Source organism: Macrobrachium nipponense, chromosome 7 (genome assembly GCF_015104395.2).
Source record: "Macrobrachium nipponense isolate FS-2020 chromosome 7, ASM1510439v2, whole genome shotgun sequence".
NCBI classification, from domain to species: Eukaryota; Metazoa; Arthropoda; class Malacostraca; order Decapoda; family Palaemonidae; genus Macrobrachium; species Macrobrachium nipponense.
In genome coordinates, this window is record NC_061109.1 from 49,591,627 (window position 1) to 49,618,913 (window position 27,287).

General features: G+C 37.8%; 1 protein-coding gene across 1 annotated transcript in view; it reads left to right on the forward strand.

The window, feature by feature from the left end:
* The window catches only part of LOC135216964 (intermembrane lipid transfer protein Vps13-like), an 840,085-nt gene that overhangs the window by 365,698 nt on the left and 447,100 nt on the right, over window positions 1-27,287 (forward strand). The window contains 7 exon segments of the mRNA XM_064252490.1: window positions 3,208-3,267; window positions 9,380-9,510; window positions 10,864-11,257; window positions 14,619-14,720; window positions 16,302-16,438; window positions 16,641-16,769; window positions 18,350-18,472. Coding sequence (XP_064108560.1) covers window positions 3,208-3,267; window positions 9,380-9,510; window positions 10,864-11,257; window positions 14,619-14,720; window positions 16,302-16,438; window positions 16,641-16,769; window positions 18,350-18,472 — 1,076 coding nt within the window.

Here is a 27,287-nt window from a genome sequence, read left to right on the forward strand (position 1 = left end):
AGAGAAAGTAACAATGTAATATATAAAATTCCATGTATAGACTGCCCCTCCTTTTATCTCTGGCAATCTAGCAAGGTCTTAGAAGTAAGAATCAAACAGCATAAATATTCTGTCAGACAGGCAAACATCTAATTGCAATATTCCTTTATTTAAGTGTAAACAGCCACCAGATAAATTGGATTGGTAGTTCAGTAATTGCAAGATCAAAAGATGTTTTATCACAAAATCTTTAAGAATCTTCCATTATGCAACTTACTTCCCATTGTAATATTAATATTAGTCATGGCCTGTTTCATTTAGGCCATTGTATTTGTAATGTTTAAAAATGACCTCAAAGATACAATCACAGGCTTAAATACAAATTAGTTGCCTCATAGATATTTTCTTTGGACATATACGTATGTATGTTTAATATGTTTTGTGAATAAGTTTTTGTTTACCAAAGGTTTGAATGTGGTCAGTTGCCACCCTGTATAATCCTTTAATCGTCTTGGCAATCGTCTTGGCCCTGTTTCTTAGTAGTTGGACTTAATCTTTTTGTAAACTTCTTAAATTGTACCATATTTATGTTCATTTGGGAAGGTTACTAATTCTCCAGGTGTGTTGGATTCTAGGTACTAATCTTATAATCCCTATCTGTCACTTACAAGAGACTTCCTTGACCTCTCAGTTTCTCATTTATGTCAATCAGTCTGCTAAGTGAAGGATGTTGAGTTGAAAGATCTTGCAACTACTCCAGTGTTTCACTTTCCTTCGTGGTTTAAACCTTTATTTATGCATTTATTGCATTCCAAACTTTTGTGATTCAGTTATACTAAGTATACATATATAGAATTTATCCTTTTCATATTATATTTAGTCATTGTAGTAAAACGAAACATAACCTGCATATATAGCTTTCTGAAAGTTAAATAAAGAAAACCTAATATTTTCATGAGTTCCACTTGTGAATATACTGTACCTGCACTGCTAACAATTTCCTGACCAGCAGCTTGCATTTGTACTTACTTTTATTAATTTTATTATACACAGTTATACATTTAATGAAAAGGTCTCCCAACTCTTAAACAGTTGTATGCTCAGTTCAGTGCATCGTCCTCTGAATTTAGATTGAAGTTTATTAGCTGACGTTGTGTACTGCTCACTTTTCTGTATGGGAGACTAGGTGGTCAAAATTCTTCTCTTGCTATATTACTTTCTCTTCTAGTTTTATTTGATTTTTTTCCTCTAGTTAATTTTTTCTCTCCTTTAATTTAGGCTATATTTTCACCCTTATTCAAGAATACTGTAAAACCTTTTAACCATCTGTATGCGTGTCTAGAAATAATAATGATAATAATAATACGCTATCATTGTTTGTCTGTTAACGCTTAGTTTCAATGTGCACATAAATGGTTATGTATAGAGAGTAAACAGAAAACAAAGGTGTACTGGTATATATACATAGTGAGGGATTGGGTTTATGGTCAGCAGAAATTCTGGTGGATCAGATTGTCATTGGTCAGTTGTGATGCCAGGTGTTATTGCTTAAAGTTCACATCGTAATAAATTGGGACCCCCTTTGTTTTATTGATCAGTTATGTTGAAGGCATTCTGCTGGTATGCCTTCCAATCATCACTGTGTGTATGTCAAAATACAAGTTTATAGACAACAGCAGTAGTACAGGTAGTCCCTGGTTATCAGCAGGGGTTCCATTCGTGGCAGGGTGCTGATAAGTGAAAACTGCCATTGCATTCTTTTTATGTTCTTAAGAAACTTATAATTTCGTTTTTCTTCTGATGAGAATATGACAAGAAAAGTAAGCTGAATGCCACTGAAAGTAGTTATTTTCAGTAACACTGCCCTAAAATTAATGAAGACCAGATTGCTTTTTTGTGGTGTTTAATTTATATTGAGTCTTCTCTAACCTTTGCAAAAGTAAGTAGCTGATTATGTTATGTTTCGTAAGGTCATGTAAAGATGTTTTATTATTGTAGTTTAATTTCCTCCTAGTATTTCGATGTGTGTGATGGCCACCATTCACTGGATTACAGAAAGTTGATGAATTATGGTACAAATTACAAAAGTATATATGTACTGTACTTGTGATTTGTTAGTACTACGTGTACATAGTTGTTTGATGTTTGATTTTGTTAACTCCAGATTAGCATCTCTTTCTATTTTTTTTTATATTTATATGATTTAATGGCACTATAAAAGATGTAGATCTGACAGTTTTTATTAGGTGTTCAGATAAATAACTATTACTGTAATATGCTTTCAATGCCAAGGTCTACTTTGATACGTGCTCATAAGTAAATTGTAATTTATAAATGCGTTTGACATACTCAAGAGAAACCAGGATTAAGGTAGTGAATAGACTATTTCTAATCGTTGTAAAAGTTGAACTAACTGCAGTTTGTAAACCCACCCACATACGCTAGACATATAAACATCTATTATTTCAAGATTCTGTGATGATTGTGTAGATGGTCATTCATGTAACGCTTACAAGGACAGTTTTCATAGTTATCAGTGAAAATCTACGTTATACAACAGATGGTCTATGGCTTAATATGTTGCATGGTTTTTTGTGGACCATTATAACATAATAACTATTTTACTCATAGATATTCAGTGGCCGTGATTTGTGCTTCCTATATATTATTAAATCTTCAAAAGACAAAAAAGTGTTAATTATTTTGGGGTTTTATCCATTGTTAAGCCTCTCTGAGTGTGCCTTCAAGTTGATACAGGTACTTTCTTATGCATTACTGTATGTGTTATAAGCTCTTACTGTATAACTATCATTTCCAACTATTATATATATTTTGTTTTCTGCAAATGGCGTGAAACTTTTATTTTCAAAGTATTTTAATTATTTTTTGTATGACTAAAGATACATTTATATTTTTTAAGCCATTTTTCTATACTGTACAGTTCATTCACGGGACTTTATATTGTGTTTATTGGAGTAGAATAACATTATTCAGTAATTTTATTGTGCTACTTTTGACAAATTTGCATTGATACATTAATTAACTATGACAGCAACTGCTCACAAAAATCATTATTGTATATAATTTGCTAGTACTAATGCAGAACTTTAAGAATTTCCAATACATACATGGTTTATTGCACATACCATTACACTTATTTTTCAGACTGTACACTCGGATGATGATGTACAGTATTATATATATGTATATATATATTCTATTTTTCAGTACATTGTCTTCCAAAATCTAAAACACTAACCAGCCTATTCTCTGCAAAGTCACTACGAGGTATGATTTTAGACATATCGCCTGTGAGCTTACATTTTGTCTTTGATTGATGGAAAGTTTTGATTACATCTTGAACTTTGTACATGCAATAAAGGATGTTAATGGGAATTGCTTCTGGTTTATGGAGAGTTCAGGATATGCTGTGTGCATTAATTTTATTAATTTTTGTTTCTAGGTCTATGGAGAATTCAGGATATGCTGTTTGCATTAACTTTCTTAATTTTTATATTTTTTATTACCTTTGCATTAACTTTCTTCATTTTTATATTTCTTTATTTACTATGGTTAGTAATATGCCAAAATGATGAACAGAATGAAAAATCATTTAATTTATTCGGTCTTTAGTCTCTGGTGTTGTGACACCAGTCAAGAATGCAAGTAAATAATAATTGCTTGTAGTTTATTAAGGCATCACATAGTTGATGTACAGATAAATTTTAATTATCTGTAGTCTTTGGGTAACATTAAGAATTCCTATTCTTTCGTATTAATTTGAGAGCAGAAGTTGAAAAACTTGATTTTTTGTGAAAACCCCCATTAATCATTATGAGTTTTATTGTCTAAAACACCCAGTTAAGCCTGCCACTAACGGTTAGCTATGCCTGGACAGTTATAACTGCACAGTCGGACTTATGCAGGCAAATCTTCGCCACTAACGATATAGGCCGTTTCCTCAGTCCTCCGTAGGAGCCATAGCATCAACACACTATGCTCTGGCTGTAATTGGCTTGCTAACATCATAAAAAAAACTCGTAAACGTCAAGTAAATCGTCCTGTGAAAGAGTGGTTGATAAAAACAATTTAAATACTCCCATGTGAATTTGTTAACAGTTTAAATTTGGCCCCAAGGACATTCATAATGTTTATTGAAAATTTTGTGAATGAGGGAAGAGTTCATGGAAAGATGATTAAGTTTGTAATATTTATTCTATTTCATTAAAATGGTTAATACAGATTTGTTTTCGTTTAAAGATTGACTTTCTTATGACGCGTTACAATGAATGAAACTCGTTAGTTTACTACTGTCTTCCTGTTTCATTAGTGTGTTGATTGTCTGATTTCATTTCAAAGTGAACTTCTGTGATGTGTAAGCAATGAAAAAACATACATAGTCCAATTTTGTTTCATCAGAAAGTAGAATAGAAAATTGGAAAATTATAAATATATGTACTATTATAAATATATATGATTATCAATTATTTGAAAACAAGTATATCCAATATATCCTCAATTTAGTTATAAACACTTTTCATTTCAATAAAACCCAGCTCCATGTTCTTGATTAGTATATGTTATCTGTCCACAGACGGACAGCGAACTGAGCCATAAAAGTTGCCAACACCACATTACCATTGCAGTGCGTATACGCAGCTGTTTGGCCTGATGCTTATCGATTGAGATGAGCTATTTACCCAGGCCACCAGTGCAGGCCAGAAAAACTGTGCAGGTTGTTCACACTAATGTTCAGTTATAATTGCACAATCCAACTGTGCAGTTATAACTGCGCTGGCATAACTGAACGTTAGTGGCGGGCTTTATACTCTCTTGAATTCAAGAGTTGAAAGGATAGATTTTCACCCAATGTAAGCAACCTTTAGCTCACTGCCCCTTGTAACATCTCCCATTCTTCTGTATTGGGCCAGTTGAAATGGATATGTTTGGTATATCCCAGTTTTGCTCTGGGTTTTTTCCTAGCAATTTTGGTGATTTACAAAAATTTTTATTGTCTTTTTGCTTAGTTCAGTGTTGTCTTCATCTGAGTACTATGTGATATTTTTCTTTAGCCATTCTTACATGACTGTAATTTTAATTCTTTGAGTAATAGTAGCCTAACAGCATCTTAGATAGTAACTCCTGCCCTTGATATGCTCTTATTGGAGATTTTAATTATTTTTTCAGAATTTGGTAATATTTCATTTTTGGTTTAAATTTATGATAATTAAACTACAAAACTTTGCCAGCAAGAGGTAACAAAAAGCAAATAACTTACAAATTACCATAAAACATCATAAAATTCAGGAAGTTATTGTGACATGAGGCACACTATAGTTTATACTTGCATATCCATTGGATATTCATTTTGGTAATAGTTACCTTATGTACTGTTTTTTCTTTGTTCCAATAATTATTTTTGTTTTACGTATAGGTTTTATTGTATTATTGTAACAGATTCCTCTGCGTACCCTAATCATCTGGGAAAAATGGTTTATTTATTTAAACTAACTGAACTTTAAGCTTATGATCTCAGGGAATATGAGTATGTATTCCTTTTTATTTCCACAACAATTTTTTTTTCCTTCTAAGTATTAACTATGATTTTTGCTGTGTTCACAGCAACAATTCCCTTGTGCTCATTGTTCTTTTGCTTTTTTATTGCTATTTTAATGTTTTGATTTTTGGAGGATATGTGGTTATCTAAGATAGCTTTGGTGTGTATTTTTTCATGGATTGCCTCAGATGTTGTTACTCTTTGTTACTCTTTGCACCTCTTTTGCCATGACCTTTTGACCGATGGGCAAGATTTGTGTATTTAAACTGCAACATAGTTCTTGTCCCCTTACTCATCTCTCATCCCTTGAGGCTGCCTTAGATTACTAATGGTTTTATCTTTTTTGTCTCCTACTTCTACCCCACCAGTCCTGCTCTTACCTTGGTAGTCGTTTGGTACAGGCAAGGACTTTGTTTTGAGATTTTTGCAACTGCCTTCATGCTGCTCAATGTTGGGTTCTCACCTGCTGTATTATAGATCAGTTGTCTTGTCTTCCCGGTCTCCTGGAGAAAATAACGACTTTTGATGCTAGATTGGATCTCGTCAAGTTCTGTGCATATGGTTTCCTTGCTTCTATCAATCCGTTGGCACTTGTATGCTTGGCCCAATCCTACACCTCTCAGGAAGTGTTGATCGCAATATTACCATGTTTCTGATGGTGTCCATTGAGGAGTACCTCAGGATTTGTTAGAGCTGTCATGGGATCAATAGCATTTTGTCTTTCTTTTCCATGTTTGTTGTTTCTTGTGCTTTGACCTTTGCCACAGTCTTTGGCCTGCCCTCATGTAATGGGTTCCTCACTACTGGGCTTATTCTTTGGACCTCCATCTCCAGGAGTCACAGTGTGCTGCACAGATATCTGCTTCTTTGGATGAGTTATAGAGGGGTGTTGACTTTTCTACCTGTAGTACTACTAGGTGAAGTTTTACTTGGCCTGTTCAATGTAGATGTGCTCTGTCTTTAGGGGAAATAGGTGCGTTGCACATAGGGTTTTTAGGGGTTCTGCTGTGACATCATCTTGTGATATGACTTGAGAAGGTTTATGGTTTATGTCCCTCTTGGGAACTCTGATACTCTGCAGTTGCCTCTATGGTTGTTCCCTGTATACAGTTTCATCTCATACTGTCTTCTCTTCAGGGCTTCAGTTTAACAGTGTCCCTCCCTCAAGCAGTGTTCTTCAAGAGTCTTACCAACAATGGTCTCATGGATACCATTAAAGTATTTCTTTGATTCCAGCTATTCCATGCTGTTTGATTGGTGTTGGGAGCATGGATGCCCCTCATCTTGGTTCACTCAATTGACTTGCCAGATCTATGGAGCTAGGTTGCTGGAGCTTTGGTTTGATCTGCTGGCATTCTTAGACTTCCTTGCAATTGTGACCTTTTCTTGAGTCATCATTTTGAGATTATGGCCTTCCACTTACTTTCCATGGCACTTTTGGGAGTAGGGAGGAACAAGATCAGGCTCTTTACTTTATTGTGATATATCTGTTGCACGCACCCATTGCAGTTTGCAGGGATTACACTTCTTTAATCAATCTTTTCTGTTTTGTCTTCCATCTTGAATTGTGACTGAATATAATCCTCAGTGCCCTCCTCCCTTCCCCTCACTTTTCAATGTGGATTCAGCACAGAAGAATGAAATATGTTGCAGGAAGACAGTGGAGTGTTTTGGAATGTTTGGTGGAACTTTTCCACTTTCAGCTATCCAGTTTGATGAAGCTGGGTTTCTTTTTACCAGAAATCAGGGTAATCATAATTGGTTTGGATTAAAAACATTTTTCCTGTTCTATTGGCTTTTAATTCTTTTAATACAGAGTACTTTAGAGTACTTGAAAGCTACTGTACTTTGCTCTCTAGCTCAAGACTGGCCAAAGAAAATGAATAGAAAGGGGACAAAAGCACTGCAGTTGAGAGGAACATGAATGTAGTTGGTGGTTAGAGAGGTAAACTTAAAGCTTGTAACATATATTTAGGAGTATATATAGCAGTTTGAGTTATGTAATCTCTCTATAAGAAAGTCTGAAGTAGCATTTGGCAGAGAAGTGTAAGGTAGTAATTTTTTTCTCTTGAGGCATCAAAAATCACTATGTTAAAGATTTTTCTCTGGTCTTTCCTTAGAATATCAACTTCATAAATTCGAAATAAGCAGTTGGATATAGCAAGCAAACAAATGAAGTGGATGTAAAGATGAGGGGAGAATTAATTTAGGTATCCATATTACTGATATAATTGTGAAAATGATAAGAAACTGACTACAGTATGTAAATTTGCTGGTAAGGTAAGAAAGCATTGGGTGAAATAACAAACCTTTAGTAACACTACTGGATATTTGGAAGGTAGCAGATATAGCATCATCAACAGCAGCATATGTGAAGCATTTTAGGAAAGTTGGCAATTAAGTTATGGAAAAGAATAAAGCCATAAGCATGTCATTAAGATTCATATACTGAGCTCCATCAAATGTTCTCACTGACATGAGTGGCACCTGTAGAAAGTAGTAATAATATTTTTCAGGTCCTTTTACCAATATGTGATCTTAATGTTTTGCATCCTCTGGGAATTTCTTGATCATGCACCGTGACTACAAATAGTACTGCATTCCTGTGCATATCTTTCCCAAAAGTTTTCAATATATTCCTCTGCATATCTTTCTCAAAACTTGTTAATATAGTAATGTATTATTTTAGAAGTTTTTTGTTTGGCCATGTTAAATCCATAAGATTATGTACTGTTAATCTGTAGGGAGGCATTCATAATGATTTAGTTACTGGTCAGCAATTTTTTTGAAACCTGAAAATTATAAAAAGAATTATTTTTGTGTGGATATATTTTGTGGACTATTAATTACTGTAAACTACCTTGTAGATTACTGGACTTGTGGAGTTTTAGGAGCAATTCTGAATTTAGGTTGTAGATAACACGAAGTCTGTAATAAGAATGCTTGGGCTTGGTATGGCTCTGCTAATATTCATTTATTTCCATTCTCTGTGATAAGCATGTCAGGGTGTCAATGAGAGGCTTGGTATGAATCAATATCATTACTGGACAGCTTTAATGGTGTTCTGTTGATTCTTTAATTCCTTGTATTTTTGCTCTATGACAAATGAGACCTTTGGTGGCTGTTTTGCTTCTGCTTTGGGAATTTCTTGTATTAAATATCTTTTTATAGAATAAATTTAATCCTTTTTTGTTTTAAAAGGTTGTTTATTTTAGGTATGAAGATGATTTTTTAGAACTCTCTGATATTGGCATTTAGAATCTTTACACTTCCTTTTACTCTTTCAGAAAAGCTCCAATAGCAAGAATCAATGGTATTATTTTATAACCTTTTTTTGAGATGTTTTACTTCGTGCAAATGCTGATTAGTATTAGTACATAGCATTGTTGTAACATACTTTGTGTGTTCATTTGTGCCTACTTTCTGTATTTCTTTCCATATTTTCATTATTTTAGTGATTTTAGATTTCATTGACATAGAAATACTTTAATTCTTGAAATTACTTTCTTTTGGTAAACAGACATAACATGGAAAATTAAAAGGGGTAAGTAAATCTGATCTTTAATTATACATGGTAATTCAAATTAATATTTTGAAGTAAACCATTAATAATTTACTCTTCATTAGGAGTGCAGCACTCTATCCTCGACACTGTGACATATTAGGAATAGTAACAATTAACAAATTATTTGGAATAATTTGTATGGATTAATTTAAAGAACACTAGGGCTGCAATAGGTTTGTTTGAATTTGGCAAATTTTTATGATAATTTTATAGAAACATTTTAAATTGTACTATTAAAAAAAAATTTTTTGCCTTGACTGAGATTTTGTTTTTCACAGAATCAGCAGAAACAAGTCATGATGTAGAACTGGCTTTAGCTGAACATGGCCTCATCTTTACAAAAGTGAAATTTTCCTTCACAATTGAGACCATATCACTTTCACTGTTAACTGGTGGACAGGGATTAACTGTAAGTATAATTCAGTATATTATTTCAGCTTGGTAGAAACAACATGATAAATTTTTAATTAGTTTGTAGTTTTCATAGCTAACAAACCTGAGGTCTTAACATTATGACAAATCTTCTGGTGCCAGCTGGAAACCAGTTAAAACAATAAAAAATTGTAATTACAAGGAATCTGTGGCATCTGGCATCCCATACGTAGTTGAGGTGGAAGCAAATCAAAGACCAAGCTAGAACCTAGGGACGCTTTAGTTTTTCTTCTAACCCAGGATGGAACATAAGAGAGGTGGCAGTCAGTGTTAAGACCTAAGGTTTCTTAGCTGTTAATTAATTATAAATTTGTCATTTGTTCATACTGGTCATTTCAATGACTGTAGATGTTATATGTTATAACACCAGAGAATTTTAAATTGACTAGTCATTCCTCCTATTGGTCTTCCTTCCTCTACTAGCACATATATAATTCTGCCCATTATTTCCCTTTTATTATATTGGAGATCCTTTGTTCAGTGGGTGCCTCTGTCCAGGCTGAACTCACAAAGATGCTTGTCTCCATGATCTAGAACCAGTCTTTAACAGGGTTGATTTGTCCGTGAATAAATTAATCATGAACTCCTAAGTCTTACCATCTTCTTTCAGGACTTTTATGCTTCAACCTCCCTCATCGTTCATGTTTCAAGTATTTTATAATTAATTGGTGCGTAAGAACAGACTTTTTATACTAGAGGACATGTCTTCTGCAACCCATTAATCATAAACTTCCAGTGCCCTCTTCCTTTCCCCTCAGTTTTCAGGATGGACATTGATACATGAATGACACCTTTCCCTTTTGGGCTAGTGTAGTGCAAGCTGGGTATATGCAGTTGATCTTTTCTTCTTACAAGAGTTTTAAAGATCATATAGTATGTTGTGTTGTAAGAAAATTATATACTCTTATTTTAGGCAAAAATATGAAAAGCGGGCAAACTAAACTAGCTTTAAAGAGGAAGAAGAAAAAACATATCCCTCTTTTAACAGCCATAAAAGAGTAACTGGCATGGTCACTGGTTGCCAAGGGGTATGTGGGTGGTCCCACATAACTCGTGACCAAGCACAGATGCCAATAGGCCTTTGTATACACAATTTTGTTAACTTTACCAGTTTCCAGCTGACGCTAGAAGATTCATCCTAATGTTAAGAACTCTGGTTATGAAACAAAAATTTATTAAAAATTGTCATTTCATTTCTTTTGAAGTAAATTTTAAAAATACCTGTACCATGTCTTGAGTTTGACTAGTATATTATAATACAGTTGTTACCCAGTAGGGTTTTTAGATGAAAAAATTCCTGTAATGCTAATATAATAACTTTTTTTTGCAGAGAGCAGCATCAGTGTCTAGTGAAGCAAGTAATGTATCAAAACCAAGCTTTTCCTCAGCATTAGAAACACTTCCAGCTGAAACCCCATCAGCCACATCTGAAGACTCTTCAGTCACTGCATTGGAATATGTGTCTGCATCCAATTTACCTAGAGTAGCTATGAGTGGGGGAAAGCGATCACAGAATGTGCATCAATTTTCACTTTCTAGTGAAAATAGCTGTGGTGGAGGCATGAGAAAGACATCCATTACATCTGGAAGTGGCCTGTCACCTTTGAGAGCTCTTGCTGAGTTGAGTCTACAAGTGGTAACACTGAAGGGAGAAATGTTGTCAGACAGCTCTCTCAGTGCTAATCTAGTTCTATATGACTGCATCCTACAAGACAGTAGACCAGGTAATTATAAGCACACTAATTGTTCCTTAGAAAGTAACTAAACATTATTTACGTATATAAGAAAACAGAATCTGATTAATACTAATATAATTAATTCATTATTGGTTAAGATTTTGTAGCTATGTATTTTCACAAGTTGTATGTCTTGTAAATGTGAGTGATGATAACTTGAGCATACTAATGAAAAACTTTTGAGAGAAAGTAAACCTTTCCAAGTTCACTTAGAACTTCTTTACTAGTGGGGTTGATAGAGTAGTTATTAAGATATGAATTTTCTGTGATGAAAGTGAATAACAGTATGTAAATGGTAATGAGGATGATGTTAATATTTATATTTTGGATTTTTTTTTAAATATAGAGAAGCTAATTTTTTATTGAAATATAATTTGCTGTTGATATTTTTCATACATCTGTGTGGTCACCAACTAGCTATTGTCACAATTGCTGAAATTAAAAGTACATAAAAAAAATTGACCAAGTTTGTAGGTTAATAAAATAAGCTTCTTAAAGGGGAACATCAAGAGGCAGTGTGCAGTTGAATGATAAAATAGATTTGTAGTTCTGAAAACCATATCTGGGGAGGAGCAGATGATCAGTGAGAACTGGTTTGACAGGAATATATAAAATTCCACTTAGAAAGGTAAAGTACATATAGACAAAGTTCTAGGAGGAAATTAACCCAAAGTAGAACTTGGTTAGTGTTCAAGTCTAGATAGTGAAATTAACCCTTATTGGACAGATACCATCATATGAGTAACAATTGAGTATCAATGTTGCGCGCCATCGGTTTGTAGGAATCGGGTGGGAAAGAGGTTCCATTACTTCAGTGCCTTATAAATTTACTAATGACAACTTTTAGTCTGGCTCAGCTCAGCGTTTGGGCATCACATGACTCAGTTGTGTTCTTGATTTGAAGGAGGCATGTTGTGCTTCTCTCTCACATGATGTCTTTTTGTATATTTGCTCATAAATATGCATACCCAGAGGTTGCTGTTGGTTTTAGTTTGTATATTTTATGATTGAATTTCCATAAATATTTTACAATAAATATACTTAGAATTTGTTACTGATTTTAGTTCTTATCTGTTTTGAGCTTAACTTGGTGAAACCTAGGATTGTCTTGTAAAAAGGGCCTAAAAAGTGGTTGTAAGTAGATACTTTAAATTTCCCTTGGAAGGTAGGGAGAATTTTTATAATAGCTTTTCTTACATTGTGCATTTGCATGTCTTCCTCTTTCTATTGATGTGTTTTTCCTAAACTGGCCAACCTCAAAGTGTGCCCAGTCTGGGGTACTGCATATTGTTTTTTTTAGCCTGGTTCTTAAAGGTTAAGTGAAGGTCAAGAAGAGATCAGAGTATTTGAACAAACAAGAAGTTGGTGCTGACAGGGCCATGTATTCAGGGTGTGGTATTGGTGTTCAGGTATTACACAGAATTAAATAAAAAAAAAATAAAGGAAAATGCCTGTTAAATGGAGGGAAGGGTCAGTATGAAAAGAAGAAAGAATGCTGGAGGAGGTCATGAATAAGAGATGTATTCCTAAATAAATTCACAGATTTTGAAGTGGAAGCCATTCTAGAAAAACTTAGCAGAAGAATAACACCAAGCTGTGATGGAATCACTTTAAGACATGATTTTCGCTGGAACTGTAATGATACTTTGCAGAGTAATTAATGAGGAAACAAACCCTTATGATTGGGAATTAGAAGTCATAGTAAATACTAAAGAAAGGAGACCTCACTGAATGTGGTAACTATAAAGACATTGTATTTTTGTTGGATGTAATGAAAACAGTATTTAGTATGCATAGTCTCAGGAGGCTAGAAAAGAATTAGCAATGTTTAGAGATGAAAAGCTTGTTTAAGAAAAGAAAAACTTTGCAAGAGAGTATGGGATTAAAAATTCCCTTCTGATGGTAGCTTTTGACTTTTGTTGATTACAAGAAGGGCTTTTGACAGTGACAGAAAACCAATATTATGAAATGTCTTGTGTCATTATGTATATCATTCCTGTTAAATTAGTAAGATAAGTAACACTTATTGAAATTATCCATGAATGAAGTATGTAGATGCCAAGTTAATGTTTGAAGTTTTGTCAAGTAGATTTGCAGTAAATAGCAGGATGCTACAGGGGAATGTTATTCCACCTTTTTTTGTTTGCCCTTCTCATTGCTTTTATAATGGAAAAGTGGTTGGATATACAAGAGAAGACTTAGCTTGGAATAAAGATGGAAATTGACAGTTAGAATGTTTAAGATTATTGTTTTATTCAGCAAAACAAAACTAGATATATAAAGCTATTATAACAGAATACAGGTAGTCCCCAGTTATTGGCAGGGGTTCCGTTCTCGGAGGGGTGCTGATAAGTGAAGACCGCCATTAACTGTAACTCGGTGATTTATGGCACCATAATGACGCTTAGGCAGCTTTGTTAGGTATGTTATGGCGCCATAACTCATTAGCATCTTATGGTGCTAGTAACCGGAACTTGGCCCGTTATGGGGCCATAAATCGCTGATTTTATTGTGCAAGACAAGCACCATGAAACTGGATCGCCGATAACTGAGTTTGCCAATAACGAGGACTGCCTGTACTTCATTTATCTTGAGATATGGGACCAAAAATAGATCTAAGAAAAAAATAATGACACTGGAGTTTGGGCAAAGGGATGAAATCATGTTATACTGAGAAAGAATTAACGAGGTTGAATCTTTCAAATATTTAGAAATAGTGATATCCAGCACACATTCTACTTAGAATTAAAAAAAAAAAGCCTGGCCGAATAAGATTTGGACATCAAATAGACTGAAATTGCATGCAAAAGTAAGATTATACATATCTAGTACAGTCTGTATTGCAGTACAGACATAATTATGGTATGACATTAAAATTATATAGAAAAGATATTGTTGATTTGAGAATAAGGCTTCAGGAAAATATTAAGTGTGATGATGGGGTAGAGTTAGAAATATCACAAGGGAAAATATTGAAGTTCCAAGATTAGACGAGATAATGGTGAAGGGAAATAGCTTGTACCTTTCCTTTATGCAACCGCTTGGAGAATAGTATATGATAGTCAGCTGGTTTCCTGTGGGCGCTCGTAAAGTAGGAAAACCCAGACCTACCGGGTGGCAGGAAAAACATGACTGGTTGAATTTTGCTTTCAGCTGCAAATAATGTCAAAGATTGTTTTTGAAGACATTGCCTCTAAGAACGGTGTATGCCAATGGTCATGCAATTTTAAAAAATAATGTTTTAATGGTGAAAGGGAAGAAAGTATACAGTCAGTAGAATGTAGTTAAGGAATTACAGTAATAATTGACATAATACCCAATCTGATTTTATGGAATTCTTTGTTTTCAGGACGTGATGGTTATATCACTAGAATGATGCAAAGAAGTAAGAAAGGAAGTTCGGGTATGATAGACCTTACATACAGGCAGGGCTCTTCCAATGACACCTTTGGTAAGAGTTCACAGCTGTAGTTGCATATTCTGTATTTTATGGTGATGAATATCTTTGGTGTCAAATGCTTACGTTATGATAACATTTAAAGGTTTTAAATACAGATTTTATGGCTTTCCAGTTATGTAGAGTATTATTAACTAAAGTAGGGTAATAAATATACAGAAAATCTTGGAGAATCAAATTCTTGATAAATGTTACTCTATAGGATACCACATGATATTTGCAATATACGCAATGATAAATTGTGTTCCAGCTCAGGATTCTGCTGTAGAGCCACATCTCCTCTCTATACATAAGAAAGATATACTGTACTAAAAGGAAACATTATTGTGGCTTGGGCTGTGAAATATGACATTGTTAAAAGTAAATTTTTTGTATCGGCAACTATTCGTTTACATATTGCTAGGTTTTAATTCATAGTTTCTTAGTTTTATACAATTATTTTGAAATATCTGTAAGCATACATAATGGACGAGGCCCCCGTTGAAGGGTAAATTTTCTTGTCAGCTGTTGTCATCACTATTAAACATTTATATATTGAATAACAAGAAAAAGGAGGTGCTTAGAGTAAAATAAGAGATTTAATATACTGTCAACCCCTGTTATTCATGGACTTAGGATTTGCGTGCTCACCTATTTGCAGATTTTTCTTTGGACCATATATGCCCATTATTTGTGGAAAATTTGTCTGTTCGCTGTATTTTTCACAGAAATATTCACAAATTACTGTACAGGCAGTCCCTGGTTATTGGTGGTGGTTCCGTTCCGATGGCTTGATGATAAGCAAAATGGCTGAAAACCAAAAGTTGGCAATTTTGTTGCTTGTTGGTGCTGATAACTGGTTAATGGCACCTCTGCTAGGTATGAATAAGTGCCAATATTCTGTTATTGGCACCGATAACCAGAAATCAGTGCATTTCGGCATTAGACAGGCCCCATAAAACCAGATTGCTGATAACCAAGGCCACTGATAACGGGGGACTACTACCTGTATTTTCATATAATTTTCGTGACTAAATGCCTTTTTTGTGATAAAACTTAAAATACTCAGGTATAAGCATTTTGAGAGTTTTTTTTGTTTTAAGTATCAAAGTGAAAATTTTGTGTATTATAGCATTCGTATTTATATATGCATGCCTGCAGTGCAGGGATCGTAAGTTTTGAATGTAGACATACATCTAGCCATATGAATAAGGTTACTACAGTGTAGTACATAGAAATTTGACAAATGAAAGTAAATATTTACTAATGAAAATTAGAAAAAATAAGTGTATAACCAGTCATAGTGGGTCATATGATGATTTTTGGTAGAGAGAATAGAAGACCATATAATCAATCAATTGTTTATTGATGGATCATATTGTGATGGATACTTGTAATAATAATTTTTCATAATTTAATTCAGCATTCGATATATTGTGATTGATATCTGTATTGATAGTTTGTTTCAAAATTTAATTTGGGTGATTACTTATTGTAGTAGCAACTTCTGTTATCTTAAACATTTTTAACCTTAATAGGTTAATTTTTGTTTCAAATTATTTTGACCAGAAAGTAACATTAAGCTTGCATTTTCAGTTGATGTTCGAATATCAGAATTTACGTTGGTACTGCACTTGCCTTATCTCCTTAGCATCCAGAGATTTTTCACGGATAATCTCCCACAGCAGCCACAGAATAGACCGGCTAAAGTAAGGGAAGTTAAGAGGCAAAAGGTAAGCATGAATCTCCATTTTAATATTCTTTGCGTAAGTTTTAAGAAACTTGTATTAAATAGATATGCTAGCTCTAATGTGCTATTTTGGCAGTTCATTTTATGGAAGCAAGTTGCTTATACTTTAAAAGGTATTTGTTGAGTAAATGGCATCAATGCTGTTCAAGTAAATTAATTTTCCCCTTTTCACTCTGTGATTTCAGAGTTATAATTCAAATAATGGAGATGTTCGACCTCACAGCCTAATGACAGTCCGGATAAAACTTGAAAAACCAGATATTGCTTTGGTGGAAGATGTGTCTACAACAGAGACTTCTTGCATTATTTTGCATGTAAGAATCTTACTTATTTTTTGTTCTGGGTGTTTAACCTTAATATGAACTATGAACACTATAGCTGTGGTAACTGTAAAAGACTTCTCAAAAGTACTTTGAAGAATTGTGCAATTTGGTGAATGTGAGAGAGAATGGGGCAAGAGTTGAGGATGGTTTGTGGAGATTTTTGGGCTACATAGTGTGAAAGGAGGACTATTAAGACAAATAGTGAGAAAGCATGAGTATTGATTGAATTATAAGTGAGATTTTGCAACTTGGTGGTAAAAATGATTAAGTAATGGTTAACTGGAATATATAAAGTATGTATGGAGAGAAAATTTTCAAAGAAATGGTTGAGGAACAATTATCTTTACAAATGATGAGAGGCATCCTTAGATGGGTAGTTGTTTATAAATTTATAATTTGTTGCTATCTTGCTTTTCCTCTCTTTTTAAACCTTATTTTTGGTGTTAAAGATGTATATTCATATATTTTTGTATACTACATGTCAAAGAGATTAGTTGGATGAAATATTCATAAAATCAAGTCAAGTGTTCACTATGTTGTTACCATACTTGTTACGTGATGATGAAAAATAGACATCCAATGGAAACTAGCTCAAGAGACTTTGAGCTTTCATTTTCTTTCTTGATATGTATTGATCTTTGGGAGATATTTGTATTAGTGACAAATGTGAAGATCCTGATTGGCAAATTCTGACTAATAAATTTATACATATATATATTGTACATACATAAGTAGAAAAATATTATATTGGATAGGCTCTCTTACTAAAATGGATGTCAGTCATTTGGCAAAGAAAGTGTGTTTTGTAATATGGCAGTTTGAAAAATGTATAGGATAAGGCCCACAATAACAAAATTAAGGGAAACCATGTCTAAGGCAGTTGCTTCAGTATTGTTCACTGATACTGTCTGTTGGAGTAACCTTCTGAATCACATTATCACAAAAACACCCTTTTTATTGAAACAGCTAATCTTGAAAAACATCTTTGTTATACTGTCTCACATATGCATGGAAGTCAGTAAACACTTGATAGTTTTGGGATAATGAAGAAAGAAAAAGTTGTTAGAATTAAGATGATCTGTGATTCATCAAAGCAAACGCTAATGTTGGCAGTGAAAAGCAAAGTAAATAGTATAGGGTTTAGTCGGAGATCTTGAAATGATCAAGAGATAAGTTACCAGATGGTTTGGTGCTTGTATTAATTTGACAAGTTGCTGATAATATCTAAACAATACACTGTGCATTGTATTTATTAGTTTCTAGGAAAGAAAGGGAAGAATTCAAGTTTAAAGATTGACATTTTCAAAAGATTTTTATTTTCTTGTTTATTAGTATTTAGGTTTGTATGTTGTAGGAACATGCCATGTAAGGAGATTTTTAGATCATTACCTCTGTGGTTGAACTGTCTGTTAAAATTATGCTTTTGTCTCACTGATCTGATAGAATAATTTTATTTTCAATAAAAATGGATATTTCAGAGAAATTTAAACTAAAGTGGTATTAATTCATTTAGCGATGACATTTCTTTGAAAACTATCTTTAAATTGTCATTGAGACTTTTAATATTCCAGGCTGAAATGAATAGTGATGTGAAAATAACGCCAACTGACCAAAGCATCAATGCTTGCGTAACCAATATTCAAATGTACACTTGTTGCTATAATCCAGATAAGAGGAGAGAAACTACATCTCAAGTAAGTATGGGTTTAACTGCGAATGTTGAAATATTGTTAGTAATAAAAAAACTCAAGCTTTAGTTAGTTGTGGGATTTTGGTAACAGCAAATGACAGGGAACATTAAATTTTAGGAATTTTTATATGGGACAAATTTAATAATGGAAAGAAAATAACATTTTTATAATTAAATAAAAGTGTTTGTACAGTTTTTTGTAAATTATTACAGGTAAGCATTGTTCATTCATATTTGTTCATATGCAGAACAAACCTTTGGTCTTAACAATAGGATATTTTCCAAGCGCCAACTGGTAACCGGTTAAAATTCAAAGATTGTAAAGCAAGGAATCTGTGAGATCTGGCAATGCCTGCGTGTACAAGGTGAAAGAGGCTGGTCAGAGGCTGTGCATTCAACCTTGTGACACACCAGTCTTTTCCTAACTGCCTTGAGGAGTTGACACTTACGCTTTGCTCTCCTTCCAAGCCGCTTTTTTCTGCCCGTGTTCTGTTTTTTCAGTTTGTTTAGTGTGTGCATCTTGTTCATACGCGAACAGACCTTTGGTCTTAACAATAGGATCATTTTCTAGCGCCCAGCTGGAATCGTAGATGAAAAAGCAAGGAAAATTGTGAGATCTAGCAACGTGTGCGTATATTGGGTGAAAACTGGTCAAAGACCACGCACCCATGCTACTGCGTTTAGTCTTTTCCTTAACTGCCTGCGTGAGAATCGTCATTGCCTTCTCTTGGCCTTTTACTCGGTTCATTGCCCATAATTGCTTGTGTTGTCTGTGTGTGTGTGTGTGCACTTGTGTTATGGTTTCCTCTGCTTCTTCTCGGCCTCGCCAACGTATGTGCCAGGAAGTCGAGGTTTCCCGTGTTCTCGTTTCCTGGCTTCTTCAGCTACAGACCCACACTCCACATGCAGTAGGTGTCGTGCTAATGCTTGTACCATAATGAATCCTTGCCCAAAATGTCGTGAGTGGCCCAGAGCGCAGTGGAAGTTATTTTATAGTAAGAGGAAGCATCGTAGAGTTTCTACCCTTCCTTCGTGGGAAGGGTTTTCATCTCCTCGCCCTGATGCTTTGTCTTCTTCCTCAGTCACACCCCATGATGCTAATGCTGTTGTGCCTATGTCTCCTTCCTTTTCGTCCATCGATTTGTCGTCGGAAGTATTGGGAGGTCCTCAGGCTAATTTTTTGTGTAATGTCGCCCCTCTTCCTTGGGAGTTAAATTGCTTTCTGCAAGGGAGGAAGCTTTTTCATCGGTTTCTTATATTTCAGGTTCGGAGGGGCCCAAAATGGTGGCACTCTGGCCGTTGCTTGGGCTCTGGGGTTCACCTCCCTTCATTGGTGGCCGGGGTCAGCCATTTTGTATTGCTCTGCCAGTGACGTCTGCTTCTTGCTCGGGTCGAGGGGAAGCCATGATGTCAGCGCCACTGGTGACGTCACTCCCAGTACCTTCTCTCCCAGTTTCATTGGTGACGTCACTCCCAGTTCTCTCAGTGTTGTCTCCCTGCTATGTCAGCGTTGTCAGTTAGGGCTGCTGCGCTGCCTCATTCCTCTGTTTCATCATCGTTTGCTCCTGTGACGTCATTGCTGCCATCCAGAACGCTCCCTCTCCTTTCCGTGTCGTCTGCGCCCTCTCTTGCGGATCCGTCTGAGGCTTTATGTCAGGCGGTTCTTAAGAGATTGTACTCTGTTTTGGAAGAAGGGTTGCTGCCATGTTGGTTGGGAAGACTGTGAGCAAGCGTGTTGCATCGCCCCCTCCTCCTGCCAAGAGGATGTGTAAGGAATCAGTGCTGTCATCCTCTCCTCCTTTTCCCCCATCTCCGCCACGTTGGCGTATCAAGCGTTGGAGGGTCAAGGACTTTGCCTTTTCTTTGTCAACGAGTGAGTCTGCATCGTCCTCTGCTTTGAGTCGCGAGTGTGTGCAACCTCACACGTTCGTGCACATGTTGCTGATTCTTGCATTTCCTCAGCACCAGGGCCTATTCGTCGTCGTAAGGATCTCGAGGCGCCTGTGAAGAGATTGATAGTTATGAACGCGGAAGTAGTGCAGCCGGAGTGTTCATCTCTCCCTCCCCTTGATTCCCTCCCCTTGATGCAGTTCGGGGTTCGACTCCGAGGAATTCTCGTTCTATGTCAAGTGTTCGAGACACTTCTCCGTCGCACGTACGTGCATCTGCTCTGCACGGATGCATACATGGCCACGTACGGGAGTCATCTCTTGCGAGTGTTTGTAGTGGTGTTCCTAGTGTTGTGGTTGATTCATTGCAGGAGTTGGCACTTGGCTCTAGTCCGGACAGGTCTGCTGGCGCTTTGGGTTGTGTGGCTGCTGGGTCTACTGTTGGTCTGCATGAGGAAGGCGTGTTGGATAAGCCTGCATCATCTTCTCGTCGTCGGTCTCCATTGCCGGAGCAGGAGGAAGGAGACACGCAAGAGTTTTTGTCTTCCTTTACCGAAGTTGTTGAACTTATTCGTGGGTTCAACAATTTGGAGAGTAGGACTCAGGCTAGGTCGTCTTTCACTCCTTCTTGCTTAGAAGTGTTGCTGGGGGCTACACAAGTCGTCGTTTCAGCCTCCCTTATTGGGGCATGTCCAGTCGGTCTTGCAAAAAGTGAACACTTCTGTGTCAGATCGGGACGGGTCTCTTTGGTCAAGGGGTTCTTCCAAGTTACTTCCCCCTCCACTCACAAGGCATAGGAAGTATTATGCTACGAACTCTGCCTGGTTGTTGTCTCGTCATCTTAACCCAGACGTCATATGTCTGAAACCAGGGTTGACTTTGGAGCAGGTGAGGTTGGTGGTGCCATCCTTGTCTCCACAGGATGCCTCAGCTTGGAGTCTACGGCAACCTCCATGTTACAGACTGTCATGGTTGGACTTCTGGTCGACGGTCATTGCCAGATTGTGTCTGACAGGTCCCTAGAAGGATTGGTGAGTGCTTCTTCTCTCGCCAGTTTGCTGCAGTCTGGGGACAAGGCGTTCTTGTATCTTGCACACATTAGCGTCAATGTGTGGATAATCATCTTCTGATCAGAAGAGATGTGGCTTTGTCCAGGGTAGCAATCTGTTGACCCTGAGTCCTTGTTGGCGCTAAGGAATGGTGATCTTTTAGAATCTCAGTTCCTGTTCCCACAGTCTGAGCTGGAGGACATGATGGACCGACAGCAAGCTGACACGAAGGACAGGTTAGTGCACCAGGCTGTATCCAAGTCAGTCTTGGTCTCGGAGATCCTCCCCTCCTCCTCCTCCTCCTGCTCAGCAGCAATTGTCGCCTGGTAGGCCGTCTAAGAGTTCGGTTTCGGCGGGGCCCTCCCATTCATCCCAGCCTAGGTCAGAGGACCAACGTCCCTTTCGGTCCCACTCTTACAGGTCAAGAAGGGGCTCCAGAGGCAGAAATAAGGGGTGTCGTCGATAGGTTGGACACCTCTTCCTCTCCTTTGCCACGGGTGGGGGGCGGGTACCTGGCGGGCCACTGTGCCAAGTGGTAGAGTTATGGGGTGGAGAAGTGGGTAGTAGATGTCCTTCGGGTGGGGTATCTACTACTATTCGACTTCTCTCCCCCGCTCTCGGACAAACCTCTGCTCAGGCGAATGTATCCCCCAGATTCTTCGAGGTTCTTGGCTCTCCAGGAGGAAGTGCAGAAAATGCTGGACAAAGGTGCAATAGAGGAAGTGGTGCATCCGTCTCCTAGCTTTTACAGTCACATCTTCTTGGTGCCTAAGGCATCAGGGGGATGGAGACCTGTGATCGACTTATTCACCTTGAATCATTTCTTCAGGAGGATGAAGTTCAAGATGGAGACCCCGCGATCAGTGTTGGCAGCTGTGAGGGAAAATTACTTCATGCTGTCGATAGATCTAAAGGACGCAGCATACGCATACTTCCAGATCCTTATTCATCCATTGTCCAGGAAGTTCCTTCACTTCTCTCTCGCAGACAAGGTCTCTGAGTTCAAAGTCCTTTGCTTTGGGTTAAACATAGTTCCTCAGGTGTCCACAAGAGTCTTCTCTCTCGTCTCAACTTGGGCTCATGCTCAGGGGATCCATTTGCTGAGGTACCTCGATGATTGGTTGGTCTTAGCAGGTTCCAGAGAGAGCTGCTGCAGGACAGGGATCGTCTGCTTCGGTTTTGTCTGGAACTCGGCGTCATGGTAAACCAAGAGAAGTCAAATCTCTTACCTGGTCAAAGGATTCTCTATCTAGGCATGGTTATCGATACAGCAATCTGAAGAGTTTTCCTGTTGGATCAGAGGTTGGAGAAGTTGCGAGTAGTGGCGCGCAACTTTCTTTTGCAACCGGATCAGTCAGCTTATCAGTGGCAGGTTCCTCTGGGAATTTTGTCTTCTCTGTAAAAGCTGGTCCCTCATGGGTGACTTCATCTTCGGTCTCTGCAATGGAGACTGAGGGAATTCTGGTCTCCGGTGGGGGACTTCCCCCCTAATAAGGGTTCCTCTGTCTCTTAGAAGTGAGAGAAGATCCTTGTTGGTGGTTGGATGACCAGAATCTCTTGAAGGGTGTTCCTCTGCGTTCTCTTCCACCGGACTTCCTCCTGTTTTCTGACGTGCCTCTGGCAGTTTGGGGCACTCATTTAGGCAGCCTCATTACTTCAGGCATTTGGAGTTTGGAGGACAAACAGCAGCATATCAACATCTTAAAGTTAAAGGCAGCTTTCTGGGTCTAAAGGAATTTTGGGAGAAAGTAGAGGGACATTCTGTTGTTCTCATGTCGGGCAACACCACGGTGGTCGCTTATGTGAACAAGCAGGGGACCTAGTTTCGCGTCAACTTCATGCCTTGACTGTTGAGGTTCACCAGTGGGCGGTCTGCAATTCGTTAGAGCTCTCAGCCAGGTATATCCCAGGCAAATGGAATGTGGTCGCAGACAAACTCAGTCGTTAGGATCTGATCCTAGGCACAGAGTGGTCCCTTCATTAGGTAGTAGCAGACAGGCTTTTCCAGGTTTGGGGGAGACATGCTGGACCTCTTTGTGACCCGGTTCAACAGGAAACTGGATATATTCTATTCGGTGATTCCTGATCCTCTGGCGTTAGCAGAGGACGCGTCCCAACATCTCTGGGACAACCTGAAGGTGTATGCCTTCCCTCCGTTTTGTTTGATCTGCCAAGTCCTGAACAGGTTGATGAGTTTGCAGAGTCTTAGGATGACATTGGTAACCCCTCTGTGGCTGCAGGTGGAATGGTTTCCGGATTTGCTGTCGTTGTTGTTGGAGGTGCCGAGGGAGATTCCCCTGTGTCAGCCACACATAGAAAGATTCCACCAGTCAGTAGAATCCATGTCTCTTCATGGTTGGAGGCTATCAAGTATCTCCTCTGAATGAGAGGCTTTTCTCAGAAGACAGCAGGACAAATGTCCAGCAGTCTCAGTAAGTCTACCTCTGCAGTTTACCAAGGCAAATGGGGTTTGAGCAGTCTTGTTCTCCTAGAGAGCTCAAGCTTCCAACATGGGATGTTTCCTTGGTCTTGAGAAGTTTCACTAAAGCTCCCTATGAGCCTTTGTGTCATTCATCACATAGGAACTTGACACTCAGAACGGTTTTCCTCCTGCCCTTGGCTTCTTCGAAGAGAGTGGGGGAGCTACATGGCCTGAGCTATTATGTGAAGCACACCAGGGGTTGGGGGTCAGTGTCCTTCGAATTTGTCCCAGAATTCGTGGCTAATACCCAGAATCCCTCTGTGCAGGATGATAGGTTCGCCTCCTTTATCCATTCCATCACTGGATGAGTTTGTGGGCAGTGATTCTCGAGCTTTTATGTCCTGTCAGGGCTCTGCATTGCTCTCTTAAGAGGACATGGCATCTTAGGCCAGGTTGTCGTAGGCTTTTTGTTAGCATGGGGCGTACGAAGAAAGAGGTGTCCAATAATACAATCTCTTTTTGAATACGTGAAGCTATCAGACAGGCGTATTTGACTCGATGTTTCCGCCGCCACGGTTGTGCAGGCCAGAGCATGTGACATCATGGGTATTGGTCCCTCTCTGGCTTTCAAGAATAATTTGTCTCTGTGCAGGATGATAGGTTTGCCTCCTTTTCCATTCCATCACTGGATGAGTTTGTAGGCAGTGATTCTCAAGCTTTTGTTATGTTCTGTCAGGGCTCTGCATTGCTATCTTAAGAGGACATGGCATCTTAGGCCAGGTTGTCGTAGGCTTTTGTTTAGCAAGGGGTGTACGAAGAAAGAGGTGTCTAAGAATACAATCTCTTTTTGGATACGTGAAATTATCAGACAGGCGTATTTGACTCGATGTTTCCGCCGCCACGGTTGTGCAGGCTAGAGCATGTGACATCAGGGGTATTGGTCCCCCTCTGGCTTTCAAGAAGAATTTGGCTGTTCATAGTTCTGAGCATTGGTACTTGGTTATGCCAGTCCACATTCACCTCTTTCTATCTTAAAGATGTTGCCCACAGATCTGTGGACATGTTTTCCCTAGGTCCTGTGGTGGCTGTCCAACAGATTATGTAACTCATCATTGCCCTTAACAGGGCATATTTGTATCTTATTTAAGATGATTGTTGGGAAGAGAGTATGAGTGAATTGGCTGGTCTCTTTCTTTCTCTTGTTCCTTTCCTTCTTCCTCCAAGTGGGTTGAGGAATAGACAGTTATTCGCTGGACTGGTCTGATACAGGTGGGTAAGGTAGTCATACTGATAGTTTGGTTGCCTTGTGTTCAAATAGTCAAACCCTCTATTCAGTAGCATATACTCCGCTCCCTAGCAAGGGGGAGTGAGGAGTAATAATGAACCCTGGTGCATTGGTTTGTTATCGAACAGTCAAAGTTTCTCTTTAGTTTGCTAATGCAATGATTCGTCCCATATATCATTGTAGGTAACCCAGTGGCTGAGTTGTTGGATATCAGTTTATCTAGCTTCTCACTGGCATCAGTCCCTCTCCTGTAGATATTTCTTTTGGAGTTGGACTGGTGGGTAGGCCCCCAGCCAGTTTAGGATGTCTGTACCTCCCTCCAAGTATAAGTCTGTCCTATTGTTAAGACCAAAGGTTTGTTCGCGTATAAACAAATGACAAATTTTCTTAGTCAATTTGTATTTTTCATAGCTACAAACCTGAGGTCTTAATGTTGTACTACCCACATCTAGCTGCCCCTCTGTCTTCTTAAGACATCCTGGGTTGGGAAAGACCGAATGCAGTAGTGTGGGTGCACAGTCTTTGACCAGTTTTCACCCTATATATGCACACGTTGCCAGATCTCACAGGATTCCTTCTTTTTCATCTATGATTTAACCGGATCCAGCTAGGTTTGTAGCTATGAAAAATACAAATTGTTTTAGAAAATGTGTCATTTTGTCGGTATGACTTCCCCGAGTCTTCACGGCCTCGTCAACGCATGTGCTGGGCATTTAGGGGTTCCCATGCTCTAGGTTTTGGCGTTGTCGGCTATGGATCCACATACAACTTGCTGTGAGTGCAGAGATAATTTTGGTACAGTGACAAATTCCTGCCTGGAATATCGTGCCTGGCCCATGTCGCAGTGGAGGTTATTTTATAGGAAAAGGGAACATTGCAGAGTTTTGACTCTTCCCTTTTGGGAGGGGTTTTCTTCACCTTGTTTGGACGATTCGGCTGCTCTCTCTCTCTCTCCCTCCCTCCCTTGTTCACTTTTCCTGATGCTAATTCTGGTGTTCTTGTGTCTCTTTCCTTTTCTTCCATTAATTTGTTGATGGAAGTATCGGGGTCCCCTCTAACTTGGGTTCCAATTTTCTTCCCAGGAGGGAGGAGGCTGCCTCATCTCATTCCTTTATTTCAGATTTGGAGTCATGCAAATTGGTAGCAGTCTGGGTGTTGCTTGGGCTACAGAGTTCACCCTCCTTAGAGGGTTTGTTGTCGCATTTCTAAGAGGCTCTTATGTGCAGCCATCTTGTGGAATATCGCTTATGGTGGCGGGGTTTCACCTCATCGCTCTGCCAGTGAGGCCATTGACTAGCTCTGGTCATAGGGAGGTCATGACATCACTCCCAGCACCCTTTCAAACTGTGATATGACTTGAAGCAGCTGCTCATCCTCCTGCCGATATGACATCATCTCTTCCAGCTATGACATTGTCATCCTCTCTCCCTGAGCCATCCGAGGCTGTTGTGGACAACACAAACTCCGAAACTCAACTTGAACCTTTATTCCATTTGGCAGTAGGAGTATTAGTGGTAGCAGTAGTAGTAGTAGCTTCATTCCTGAAAGGAATTATTGCAGACGCTTAAATACATTATCAAATAATAATCCATAATATTTACTAAGCGACATAATGTACCTTGATATATCTTTCAAAGTTTATTAAATACATCTTTATAAACTAAAAATAATTTCATTACCACTAAAAACCTCCTTAATTATGTCTCGTTTTTATCATATTTATAGAATAAACAAATGTCAAATGTCAAAATAAACCAATTTACATCTTTTAACACCATGAATGATGAGACATATATAGCAATTATATATATGTTTGTCGCAAAACTTACATCTATGTGCCCAAATATATATCCTTTAAATTACGAAATATATAAAACAACTGTAATCACTGAACACTGTGCTTGAACTGCCAAAAGAAACTTCAGAACCTTAGGAAGTGAGGTAAAACCATGTGATGTGTGTACACCTCTCAACTCTTAAACTACCACTTGAAAACTAACGACATGGTTTGTGTTTCTGCATTAACATACTCAGCCCCATAAACAGATTAAACCTGTTTATCAAAACATACACCCACTCATGCAGATACAATAAATAACCTTTAAGTTACAATACAGTCCCTTAGAATACAAAACACTTTCATGACTCACATATTCACCTAAACAAAATTAAAC